The sequence below is a fragment of the Pithys albifrons genome, chromosome 2 (assembly GCF_047495875.1).
Source record: "Pithys albifrons albifrons isolate INPA30051 chromosome 2, PitAlb_v1, whole genome shotgun sequence".
NCBI classification, from domain to species: domain Eukaryota; kingdom Metazoa; phylum Chordata; class Aves; order Passeriformes; family Thamnophilidae; genus Pithys; species Pithys albifrons.
In genome coordinates this window covers 67204548-67217169 of record NC_092459.1, presented here as the reverse complement: position 1 = coordinate 67217169, position 12622 = coordinate 67204548, and the positions used below count along the sequence as shown (strand labels likewise).

Here is a 12622-nt window from a genome sequence, read left to right as displayed (position 1 = left end):
TGTTTACAGTGCTCTTGCAATTTCCAATAGTGGATTTTCTTCCCATTAACTAAAGGACAGTGAGGCCTCCATTCAATACAAAGTTTCTCCAGCTATGTAAAATTAAAATAGGTAGGGAAACATTCGAGATATGCAGACTTGCACAGAGTCATGAGTTGGTCTGGGAGGCAAATTCATGGTGGTAAGGAGATTTTGGATACCTGTGGGCAATAGCATTCTAAAAGCAACTTTAAAACTGAGGAGATGAGTAGCTGGACTCAATCTAAGCAACAGGGAGCACAGAAAAATCCAGCTGGTCCTTAGGAGAGGAAAATTTGTAGTCAGTGTCTGTGGTGTTCAACCTGTATTCAACTGTCCTTAGAGACCAATGTTTTCAAGACTTGTTTTTCTCTTCTTTAAAGACATTGTACTCAGAAAAATTGAGATAGCCGCTTCAGTTTTCTTTGTGAAGCAGGTTTTGGTTTGCTTCTTTTTCAGCAAACCACTGAGAGTGAAATAAGTGGTAAAGATTATCCTTTTAAACTCTACGATTAGTCTGGGATTGTAGATCAAGTGAAGTTTTTTCTTTTGATATTTACTCTGCTGTTTTGTTTTGACTGGTAACAGGATTAAAACCTATGTCTATACAGAATTCTTCTTATAATAGCCAGTCTTTTAGAGTTTGTGAAGTGTTCTCATAGCCTAACTTGCCTGCTTTGAAGTTGTCCTTTAAAAAAACTTGATATGAGATATGTTCAGTGAAGGAAGAAAATTATGCTGAGAAAGCTATATGAACTCTGACAAGAAATTGCGCAGTAAAGGGCTTTAAGTAGTGAAGTCAACATTAAGTAAAGAGAGCTTACCAAAAAATGAAACACAAATCCTACTTGGTATAATTGATAACTGGTAAAATGTAGCCCCTCCTGACATAAGTGTGATGACCTTGAAAAAGATAGTCTGGGGAAACATGGAAGTGTTGGATCTTTGCCCTTTTCACAGTGACAAAGTCTGGCAGAGGGGTGAATGGTCAGTTCAATGGCCCTGCAAGATGTGTTCCAGCTTGGGAGTGTAGTGTTTATGCTTGGGACTGACCAAAATAACACACATTGGCAAATCAATTCCTACAACTTTTCTTTTATTTTTGTCAGCCTGTTGCATTCAGGGAATAAATATGGACTTTTATTTTTACTCCTTTTAACTCTCCCAATCAAAGGTATGGGCAAACAGATGTAAGTGGTTGAATTATAACAGGTTAGGAAGTGGTCATCTGAGATACATTAGCTGATTATTTATGTGATCCCAGCTTGCTACTAACATACTAGTTTAAATATGATGGATGAACTTTTTTAGCTTGCAATGGACTAAGAGTATATATGTGGTTATTTGATATGGTTAAACTGATAAAAAATATATTGTTAGATAACTCTTTTTTTTTTCCCCACATTAACTGCCCCTATTCAAAGGCTCTCCTGTGGCATAGGGAAGCATAGCATAAGAGAGAAAACAGGCACTCTCTTTGCCTTTTCTGTTCAGTGGTCCAAAACTTTCCAGTCTTCTCAGACTTGTATTTGACCACTCTGCGGTTACCGTCATGTTAAATACCATCACTAGTTTTTACAAATTAGTTATTCAAGTATGTCAGGAAGTAAATTGATAATCAGACTGTGTGCATGTTTTGCTCTTCTCAAATAACCTGCCTTCTCAGTAGTGAAGTGTTTGAGTAGTTACTCCTTGCTATTAGGTCATGCAGAACTCTTGTTCTCATCTGATTTTTCTCTCTGCCAAAAAAGCAGTTAATTAGCTGAAAAAATGTCTTATAGTGACTCAATACTGAACGCTGAAACCAACTTTATACTCCTGCAACCTACAAGCTGAGGAGAGGTGAAAAAACAGATCATAATGATGAGAGGGGAAAGAAGAGTACAAAGAATAGTTTCTTAGTTGTTATTTTGAAAAAGGGGGATCTTCTCGCAGTGTGATTTCCTTCTGTAGTACCCTGTGTGAAGCTCTAATTTGTGGTTGCATTATCAGTGCATTGCCTTTGCTGTGTGCTTGCAGGTTGTATGGGTTTTTTTGGTGAATTCACCTCTGATCTAGGTTGTGGTTGCTGTGGTTCAGAGGAATAAATGCAGTTAATTAGTCCCTAATGGTGAGGAATAGGTGATCTCAACTGAAGAGATTGCTCATGGCCCAGGTACATGAAGTAATTCCTGCTCCCTGATTTTTGTCATTTAAGTCCACTGGAGCATTCTTCCAGGCAGTTCTCTGCTGTGGATTTTGTTGGTTTTGTAGGTATTCCTCTAAAAGGATTTTAAAATAGTAGTTGTTATATCCTATTGCCTCTGAAAGCAGAGTGAAAAAAGCAGTCTGTCTTCCTCTTCAGCATTATGGTCTTCTTTAAGATTTTTTTTTTTGCAGGTATTAGCCCATATTTCAAGGAAATGATCTCTTCAGCATACATTTCCTTTATGTTCTCACATAAATAATCTCTATCCTTGAATGAAATCAGACATAAATTTATGCAGGTCACATTATTTTGTTTCTAAGCCCACCAAAATCTTAACACACTGTCATGTGGCTTGGGAAGACGTACACAGCCATTCTATGCATTCCTTAGGAACACAATCTCCAAGATCCTCCTAAGTACCTCATTGGAGAGTTGCTTCTGTTTCATTCCATAAATAAAAAATAAATGGTTCTCTTGACAAAGAGAATGGGGGCTAATTTTCCAAACTACTATAATTAAAAGAAAAAAAAATATAAATCTTTTAGATGGAGCTTATGGGTTCTGCTCCTCCTGCTACTCAAGTGTTAATACAAGCAATAGTGCTATGGCTGTGGCACAAATTTAATATTTACTGATGCAGAGGGGCAATGTATTCAGTTGACTTCTTGTTAGCTTCTTTTGTATGTCTTCTCTTGATCAGCATCTTTGATTTTTACTACAGTATTTTAATGGTTTTTCAAGATATTTAATGCATAGAATGCAATGAGTAAGAATAGTTGCCACTGCATGTATCTCAGCAGCATTTTTACATATGTGGATCCCTCTCAGAAATGGCCTTATCTAGAATTTTTGGAGTGTTGAAGCCACCCTTTCTTTGGCACTCAGAGGAAAAGTGTTACAGCAATCCTCTTGGTGAAGTTGGAGATGCGACAGGTTTCGAATTTACCTTTATGCTGCTGTATAGATTCTGCTTGAAGCGTATAAGGAAAATATCTGGGCTTTTTTGAATTTGGTAGAAGTTGAACAGGGCTCAAAAGAAATTGTTAAAAATTTGCGAAGTGCTGTGTGGCCCAAATTATATTACTGGCCCATGTAGTTTTGGGTAGGGGTCAGAAAGAAAATTAGTTGTTTGTAGCCTCAAAATAATAAGTTCTCTTGCTTTTCATTGCTGATCCTGACAGCAAAAGGCAGTTGCAGATAAGCTTGTAACTTTTCTTCAGTGGCTCTTTCAGAGGAAGAAAGGTCATCAGCCTGGGGCCCTGTTGTAACTCTTTACTGACTGCACTCACACACAGATTTATTTCATTACAGGTTTTCTCCTCTCAGCTCTTTCCCATGTGTGGGTTGAAATGGATGTACCCACCAAGCTGATATAGATGGCTGTGTTCTTGGTTGTTGCACAGAATTAATTGGTTTTTTTATTCTATATATGCCCTTATATTGCGCATACCCTGGTAGCTGAGGGCATTGAACAATGCATGCAACATCTGTCACACGTTCATTTTTTTCCCCTGATCCTTTCCCCTGGAGGGGAAAGATGCACAGGATGTCTTGCTCTGGGAGCATGGCAAACGACTTTAAGAGGACCTCCTGGGCCAGCAAGTCTCATCTCTTGCTGTTGCAGACATTTACTTTCTATTAAGCTCTTGTGAGCTAAGCAAGCTCCAGTCTAACATCAGATTTCTTTGTGCTGCTATTGCAAAGCTGTTGCACTAGTTTCATATAACAATTAGAAATCTTTCATTTTCAGCTGCTGATTTTCTGCCTTGTGTTTTGTTTTTTTCATCTTGTGCCCATGTTATTCTTGATCGTAATTAGCTGTTCTCCTCCTAAACTCCCTATCACACTTACTGGATTAATAGACAAGTCTTTCTCCTAGTGTGTATTTTGGTAGGCTATTGTACTGTTGGGACAGGTGTGACTGAGGCAATTCTTATTTCATCAAAATTAAAGCTGAGAAAAATCATTCCAAGCAGATTTAACATTTTATTTCTTGAAATCATTAACTTTAACTATAGCAGAATTAGTGGTGCACTGATGTATGACAAAATCCCATAGTGCCTTAATGTTTAGGTAGGAAATTTACTACATTTACTTTCTAATATTCATTGCCTAAACATCTAATAAAATTCAGTTTAGTCCACCATCTTGCCCTAAGTAAGACTTTAAGAATAATCCCACTGGTTTCAAATGAGTCTGTGTTGAACAAAGTTCTCTGTGAAACTGGGAAATAGATGCTAATTACCTTTTGATGCATGAGGTGCTTGCTAACGGCAAGTCAGTGATGAGGTTGTTCTGCCTCATTCTGGGACCTGAGGCGAGTCATCAAAGCAGCACAGCTCAAACCGTACTGCTGTGCAGTAAATCCCTTCATGGGTCCAGGTTACAGCCTTTAAATACCTGGAAAGGCCTCTATCTGCCTCCTTCTCAGCATATGATGAGCCCTGTACAAGGCCACAGTGTTTACCCAAGTACAGGGTCATGGGATGGGGCTGCAGTGCTGAGCCTGCAGGGTGGGCTGCTTGGTAATGTGTTCCTGCCAGGCACAGCTCTTCCTTTCTTCTCTCCTTGCTGCAGTCATGCAGAGCAATGGCATTACTCCTGCTCTGGAGTATGTCTGGCTCACAGAAAAATAAAAGCAGACTGACCTGATTGCTGAATCGGATGTTGACTCACAGGTTAGAAAAGAGGCCATTCTGCCGTGCTTCAAATTTGTAAGAAACTAGGGCAGTTCAGTGCAAAGGGATGGGGAATTTCAGTTTTGTTTGGACACTAGATCTGCAGTCTAGCATGAATATGACAGTCATAATGTGTCTGATCAGTGGTAAATGACCCATGTTTCTGTAAAAGTGCACTTATGCCTGAACTGTCTCTTGCTGAATGTTCTTTCTGATGGTTATACCTTTTGAGGAGTTTTGGTTTGACTTATTGTGTGTGTGTGTGAAGGAATTTAGGCTGACTCAGAACCCTTCCTCTTTGCAGTTTGCTATTTCAAACTGTTGCTATAAACAAGGAAGAGGGACCTCTTCAGTCACTCCTTGCTCAAAAAGATCTGGGTCTAGAAGGCATCAATGTATCTGATGTTACTCTCTCAATAAATTAAGGAAACATTATAAATGTGGGTAGCATCACATTAATGTTTCTTTTTTTTGAATGTTTCTTGTTACTGTTAATAGGTATGTATTTTGCAATCCATCTGTTCCTCTTGCCTTATGGATGTTGATCATAAATCCTTTGCTCACGGCAAGCATGAAATATTCAAAGAAAACTTGGGATTTCAATTTCTCCATAGCTGAAGGCAGTTTGAGTTTTGTAAAGCTGTTGATTTGGCTTCCTAAGTGTAGAAATAGAAGTGAATTTGAGAATCAGTTTTTATATTGTTTGGGCCATGCGGTTCAAGTATTTCTGTTTTAGGAAGGGTTATTTCTGAAGTTGATTCCAATACAAGGTCTCATATTCTAAGAGAGATATCAAGTCTAAATATTACCGGTCATGAACACTGGTCAGTCCAATTAGTATGAGGCAGTCAGAATGTTACTAGATCAGTGTGTTTAAATTTAGATCCATCTTTCATTTACTTTTATGAGCATAAACTGACTATGGTGCTGTATGGTTTGTAACCGAATCCTTTTTTCTCTATACTATGACTGTTTTTCTGGCACAACTGTCTTTTTTTTTTTCTGTAGAAATGCTAATAAAAGTTTATTCTCACTGTGTGATCTGCCTTTACCCCCTTTTCTACCTATCCATGCCTTGTTTGCCTTTAATACCCATTGTTAAATCAATGTAAGAAAAGAAGCTTGCAGTCTCCAGGTGAGTTAAGACCTACTGATACATGGATATCCTGTTCCGCTGAGCTGTGAATATGTTCACTTTGATGGGTCTCCTTTGCTCTTTCTTCTGCTAATGGCAGTTGATTTTTGGGGAGAAAAACTATCCTTTTCCCATCACAGCCCCCTTAATTGGTTAAATGCATGATAGAATAATTTTTAATTTTTTTTTAACAGGAAATTATGGGGAAAGTGGAATGGAAGCCTTCAAAGAGCTGGCTGCCCAAGAGGGTCTCTGCATTGCTCACTCTGACAAGATCTACAGCAACGCTGGGGAAAAGAGCTTTGATCGCCTGCTCCGCAAGCTGCGAGAAAGGTTACCCAAGGCTCGAGTGGTGGTTTGCTTCTGTGAGGGAATGACAGTGAGGGGGATCCTCATTGCCATGAGACGTCTGGGAGTGCTTGGGGAGTTCCTACTAATTGGAAGGTAAGACTCTGAGTGGAATTTCTCTGCTTCTCCTCTCCCTCTCATTCTGCAGGCAGGCATTTGATTTCAGAACTGTGCAGCTTAAGTTACCTATAATTTCCCTATTTAAGTTGTCTAATGAATGAAAAATGTGCCATGATGGTAGATCTCAGGAAAAGGGATGTGACTATGTATGCAAACCTAATCGGTGGTGTTAGCTTTTACCGAAGTAAATGCTAATTACTGACTCTTTCATATGGATGTATGACATTAGTGGTTTTGTAGTTTTGCACATTCTAGTAGAATGCTTCATGGGTAGACTTTAGAACCAAAGTAGGGAGTGAAGGATTCTAGTTTCTGAATGTGATCTGGAAGTGTGACATATGACAAAATTTCATGTGTTTAACTAAAGATGTCTCCTGATAATTTGCAAGCCCACATTATCGAATGATTTTGATTACTTGAACTTTTTTCCAGTCTTATGATTACAATCTAGCATTCTCAGTTGCACATTGTCTTCTGATCATTGCTGTCAAAAGCTTGGGCATTGGTATTATGAAGACTTGCTTGGTTTTAAAACATCAAACTTGCTGATGGCTCAATGAGGATGTGTGTGTGTTTTTATATTACCAGAGTAACAGTGCAGAAGTGTTGGACAGATAAAGCCTGCTTTTATTAAAATAAGAATGCTTGCTTTTTTCTATTACAGTTTATCTTTGTAGGTATTCACTGAAATGTGGTCATTTTAGTTGTATTGCATATAGTCTATCCATGCTTCCATTTTGTCATAGTTCTTATTTTGAAACCTGACTTCCACCTCAATTTGGTAGTACAAACCTTAGTTTCCTTTTAAGCCACTTATTTGATTCCTTACTCCTTAGATGTGTGGAACATTTCAGCTTGAAATTTTGACTACAAGCCTTTACCAAACATTAAGCTACTCTGTGTAGTTCAGTTCTTTTGTCTTAGAATCTGCCCAGCAGTGTTGTCCTGAGCTTTTTCCCAGGAAGGCTCACCTACTAAAGTTAATAATGGAACTTGTTTGGAAATCACAATATATTTTTTCAGGCAGATTTTTACATACCCTTCTTTCATGGTGGTAATTGAGTATGGGAGACTCCCTTTCAGGGCTGGGTGTGTTGTGCCAATTGTTAAATAGGCTGGTTATTGCTTTGCACAGTCTGGATTGTGCCTCATAGCTGGTTGAAATGGTATTATGGGCCTTGCACATGTTTTTTTTATGCCTGCAGAACTAAAAGAAAAGAAATTTTCTTTGAATTGTCCTCATTAAGTGATTTTTTTTTTTAAATGGCAAATCAAACTTATGAATAAGTAAGTTGCAGTGAAACTGCAATGCTATGAATTTGGTCATCTGTATACAAGCACAAACTAAGGCATACATTAACATTACTCTGATGTGCTGTTTAATCTTTTTTGTTCAAGTACCCAGCTAAGCAAAAAATCAAAAGCCTTTTAAGAACATTCTTTTAATTGAGGGAAGTGTGAGTGAATGTGAAATCAAGATTTTTTGCAAGTGAGCTAAACAAAGCCTTTAATTTACCCACAGGTTTATTATCAGCCATATTTTACCAAACCCATACTGTGCTCTGACTCACTATAAAGAGGAAGCATTTGCAAAGGAACACCTGGCTAAATAACTCTCTTCCTGCTACATCCTCACTATTGCTATTGATCAAAGCAGAGAGGAACAGCTTAGCTTAACCAAGTTCAAGGTATCAGAAAGAGAGCTGGGAACTAAATTTGACTTCAGTTTAATCTGAAGTTCAGTCTCTTTTGCTACTGGAAGTCAGAATCTGTTGTGTTAGTGAGAAGGAAGAGAATTCCTCTTTCTGAATCTGGAGGGAAGCTCTAATTAATGTTCAGGACAATAGAATAGGTTACAATCTTGCTTGAGGCAGAAAGGCAGATGTTTTGAAATGTTCAAATGTAGTGAAGAATTCAGTGAGAAAATTTATTAAATTATGGTATCTATAAATCTATATGATGACTTGAAATCTTAAGTGTCACTGATAATGAAAGGGAAAAAAATAATCATGGCTTTTTATATAAAAATATTAGGATAATACTGGAGTAAGCGGAGGCAAAAAGTTTAAGAAAACTGTACTCACAAGGGAGTTCAGGTCATAGCTCTTTTAGGAAAAATTAGTTTTGATGTAAAGAGATTATCTAGGAAGATACTCAACATCATGTGTCTAATAGTGTTTATGCAGGTCACTGGGTTTTATATTACTTAATAAATATCAATTAGATTTTGTGAGAAAATCTTGCAAGATGGATGAATTTCCTATATAATGTTTAGGATGACGCATGAAGACAAGGCATGTAACTGACTTTTCAGCATCTATGTGGGTAATGCAAAGGAAATGAAAAACACAATTGAAATACCCAGTTTTGAGGTACTCTGAGATTGCTGGAGAAGAGTGAGATTGCTGGAGAAGAGACACTTTTAGATAGTCAGAAATGAAAAGGCTCTTTCACAGTCTCTTAACTCCTACATGCAATGGTGTGTACAAAAGTATGAGAAACTTTCAGAAGAAAAGGATATATTAGTGCGCATGCTTTTTCACTTTAACACTTTTTCAGTATAACACTTTGTATGGACCATGTACAGCTTTATTTCCATAGGCTTTCCAATGTTTTATGCTCTCCATTTAAATATTGCTACATGGGCTGTTGTAGAATTGTAAGTGTTGGTAGGGTGACCTCTCTTGAAAGTTTGAATGCTTGGCAGTGAAGACATGTTTGGATTCTCTGCTGTCAACCCAGTGCATTACAGAGGATGTCAGTCCTTTTTACATATCTAATAAAACCCATTTAGTAAAGGATGAGAGTACTTTTGGAATGCATAATATGATGAAATTTTTCCTGACTGCCCTCCTTAAAAAGCCAATGTTAATAAAGGTGGTTTTGGTGTTTGACTTCACACTTTCTAAAATATTGAGAAGGCATTATCAGTTTAGGTGTTTGGTCTTATTATCTGTCATTGCTGGATAGGTGGAACTTGGTTGCATCCAAGTGTAAGAGTAAACAACTTGTTGACAAGTTGACAGAGGAACATACCCTGATGTAGTCAATCCCTGAGCAACAGAGTGTGTGGGAGGATTTTGGCAGCTGCCTAGGGCAGTTATCACCTTCCAAAGACTGGGATTTTACACCTGAAGAGATGTAATACCACTGAATTGGTACAACACTTGACAGAAGTGCCTCATGTGCCTGAATTAGATCTGTCAGACCCTAGCACTGAGACTGCTGAACCTTTGCTCAGCTCCATTGTGGCAGAGGAAGGCGGGCCTCTACATTTGAGGACACTATGGTTAAGGCAGGGAGGAGGAAGTGGCAGAAGTTTCTCACAACTCAATTCTAATTTAATTGGCATTAAATTGTCTTAATTTGCCCTATATTGAGTCTCTTTTGCCTATGATGGTATCTGTTAAGCAATTGCCCTATCTTTATTTGAACCTGTGAGAACTTTCACCCTATTTCCTACCTTTGTCCTGTTGAGTATGGTAGTAGGCAAGTGACTGGGTGAGCATTTGGCTGCTGATCAAGGCTACCCAGTACAGATGATATAGGTTGCACTGCCAAAAACACGATGTCATGTATTTATTTTTTACTTTCATTCCATTCTGACATCACAAATACCACCTTTGATATGTGGCTAAGAAGACTGCCTGTCTCTTCATCTCAGAGGAGTCCCTCGTGCCAGTGGCTCATGCATTACGTGCAAAATGACTGAGAATATTCCATTGTTAGACTGGGGTATTCTTTATAAGTGTCTAGGTTTGAGGGGAAAAAACCCAAAATGTTTACCCACAAGCCGGGGATGGGGGTTCTCCACAATAATCACGCCACTCTTTATAAAATTTAAGGGAAAAAAAAAGGAATTTAATACAAGAAGGATAACTGTTCTTAACTGCTATATATAAACAGACTAGTGCAAACCGCTTCCCCAACACCACAAGAGAAAGAAAAAAAACCCAACAAAACTCAGCAGGTTTTCCTGCAGGAGGAAAGTTATACTTAAGCAGTGTCAAATGTCACAGTCCGGCTGGCTGCAGAGTGAGTTCCCAGTAATTCCCAGTCCCTCTCCAGCAAGACAGACAAGTGGTGAGCTCCCAGATGAACTCTGTGTCTCTTGTCCCAGATGAAGGAAAAACAAAGCTGAAAGTGGGGAACCACCACGTGTCCTGCAAACGCAGCTGCACACCTCTCTCTCCCCAGTCACTGTCCCAGATGGGGCGGGCAGGCCGTGACGGTGCAGGTGGTGGTGAGGCTGGAACAGAGGCCCGGGATCCCAGATGCAGGAACCAGGAGAGACAGCCACGGTGAGGAGAAAAACAGCGTCTCAGCCAGAAGCCCCAGCAGTGCCAGCCGAGCAGCTTCCCTCCTCGGCAGCCATGGCTCCCGCATTCCGCCGAGCTAAGAAAAGAAAAATATCCCCAAAAACAGAAGAGACAAACCTGCCCCCATCCTAGTGACCAGCAGTTAACTACTTCTTTTGTTAACTGCTGGCATGGGCAGCTAGTGGCAGGGGAGAGAATTTACATAATAATTCCAAACTACAACAATAAGCAAGATGACTATCAAAGGATATTACTGTTCTTTTAAGTTAGACTAGCTGAAAGGAAGATGCTGTACTTTATTCTCCAATGCACAATGACTTCATTAGCCACTGGCGTTGCCCCTTAGTTATGAAAAATCAATGAGAAATATCCACGTTTTCCCAATGGTTTTGAAATGTTTTGCAAGGGTGTTGTGTTTAACTTTGTTAAAAAAATTAAAGTCATCAGTTATTTTTAAGTACATAAGAGATTAAAAAGATATCAGTAAGAACCAACACTATGTTGTCAAAGGGAAAAAATGCTGCCTTGTGCTAGTCTAGATTATCTAGGGTAGGTTTGAGCCTTGCAAAATTGACAGAAATAGTAGATATGACAGTGTTGCTCATGGTACCATCCTGCTGTAATTGGAAATGTGGTGTTAAGAAAACTGGCAGTAATCCAACATTGCCAAATGTATATGATAGAACCCAAGCCACTAGTATACACCATAGGCTGTTTTTCTGAGAGGGCACTGAGTGGTAAAACTTAGTCGCTTGAAAGTCCAAAGTAAAGATGACAACACAACTGACATGGTGGGGCAAGAAAAAAAAAAGAAAAATAGTAATTTAAGAACAAAAGCTTTACTTTTCATGCATTTTACAGCAGGAAAAGGACTGTTTTATCTTTCTGGCACCTCCATAGCCAAAGATGCCTGGAATGATTGTTATTCATGAATCTATTCTTCTTTACTTCTCCGGGGACACCCCCTTGTCGTGGGGGAGAAGCTTGTGTGCCCTCATGAGGTTGAGAGCTATGCTGGAGGTGGTTTGTGCTGCCAGTAGGGTCTCCCATGCCAGACAGGTCTCAGCTGAAGGGTCAGACAAAGTGTGTCCATGGGCAGGATGGGCTCGCTAGCCGTCTGGCAACCATCCTAGGAGAAGGACAACTCCAACCCCAAACCTGGGCAGATGGAGCTCGCTTAGCCCTGTAAGGCCATCCATCTAAGAGAAGGATACTCTAACCAAACCTACATCCTGAGGTATTTGCTGTCACTGTCCAAGCTCACTAGGCCGTGGCAGATGAACCTTAGGAGTAAAGGGTGGGGCCATTTCTGCGCACACTGTGCCTCACCTAAAAAATTCATTGCGCAGGCTTGAAGGGTTCACTCACATTGCAAAGCCCTGTAGCGACAGGCAAGGGTTGAAAATGGCAGGTGATAGGAAGCAGCTGGAAGCCACAGACCCAACCCTGCATGCAGGCGGTTCAGGATATGGGTCATTAGAGACTTGACCCCGGAGATGACAGTCTCTTGCGACAGCATCCTGAATGACCAAGCAGCCTTTTCTAGGGACAGTACTGCTTGTTCCACACGGAGAGGGGCCTAGCAAAGGTGGCCTAAACAAAGCTCATCTCCACATCCGGTTGGATAACCGCGGCCAACTGGCATCTTCCATGCGGTCAAACAAAAACAAAGAGATTTCAAAGGCATACACCTGCCTGCAAAGGTGTGCTCAAACTAACACTCGCATGTTGGAACATCAGAACCATGCTTGATACTGGGGATAGTGGATGTCCTGAGCGTCGTTCTGCTCTAATTGCCTGCGAACTGTCACAGCTC

General features: G+C 39.8%; 1 protein-coding gene across 1 annotated transcript in view; it reads left to right on the top strand.

Moving 5' to 3' along the window:
* The window catches only part of GRM1 (glutamate metabotropic receptor 1), a 195390-nt gene that overhangs the window by 31557 nt on the left and 151211 nt on the right, over positions 1 to 12622 (top strand). Inside the window, exon 3 of the mRNA XM_071549372.1 lies at positions 6214 to 6463. Within this exon, the coding sequence (XP_071405473.1) occupies positions 6214 to 6463 (250 nt within the window). The remainder of the gene's footprint in view (positions 1 to 6213; positions 6464 to 12622) is intronic.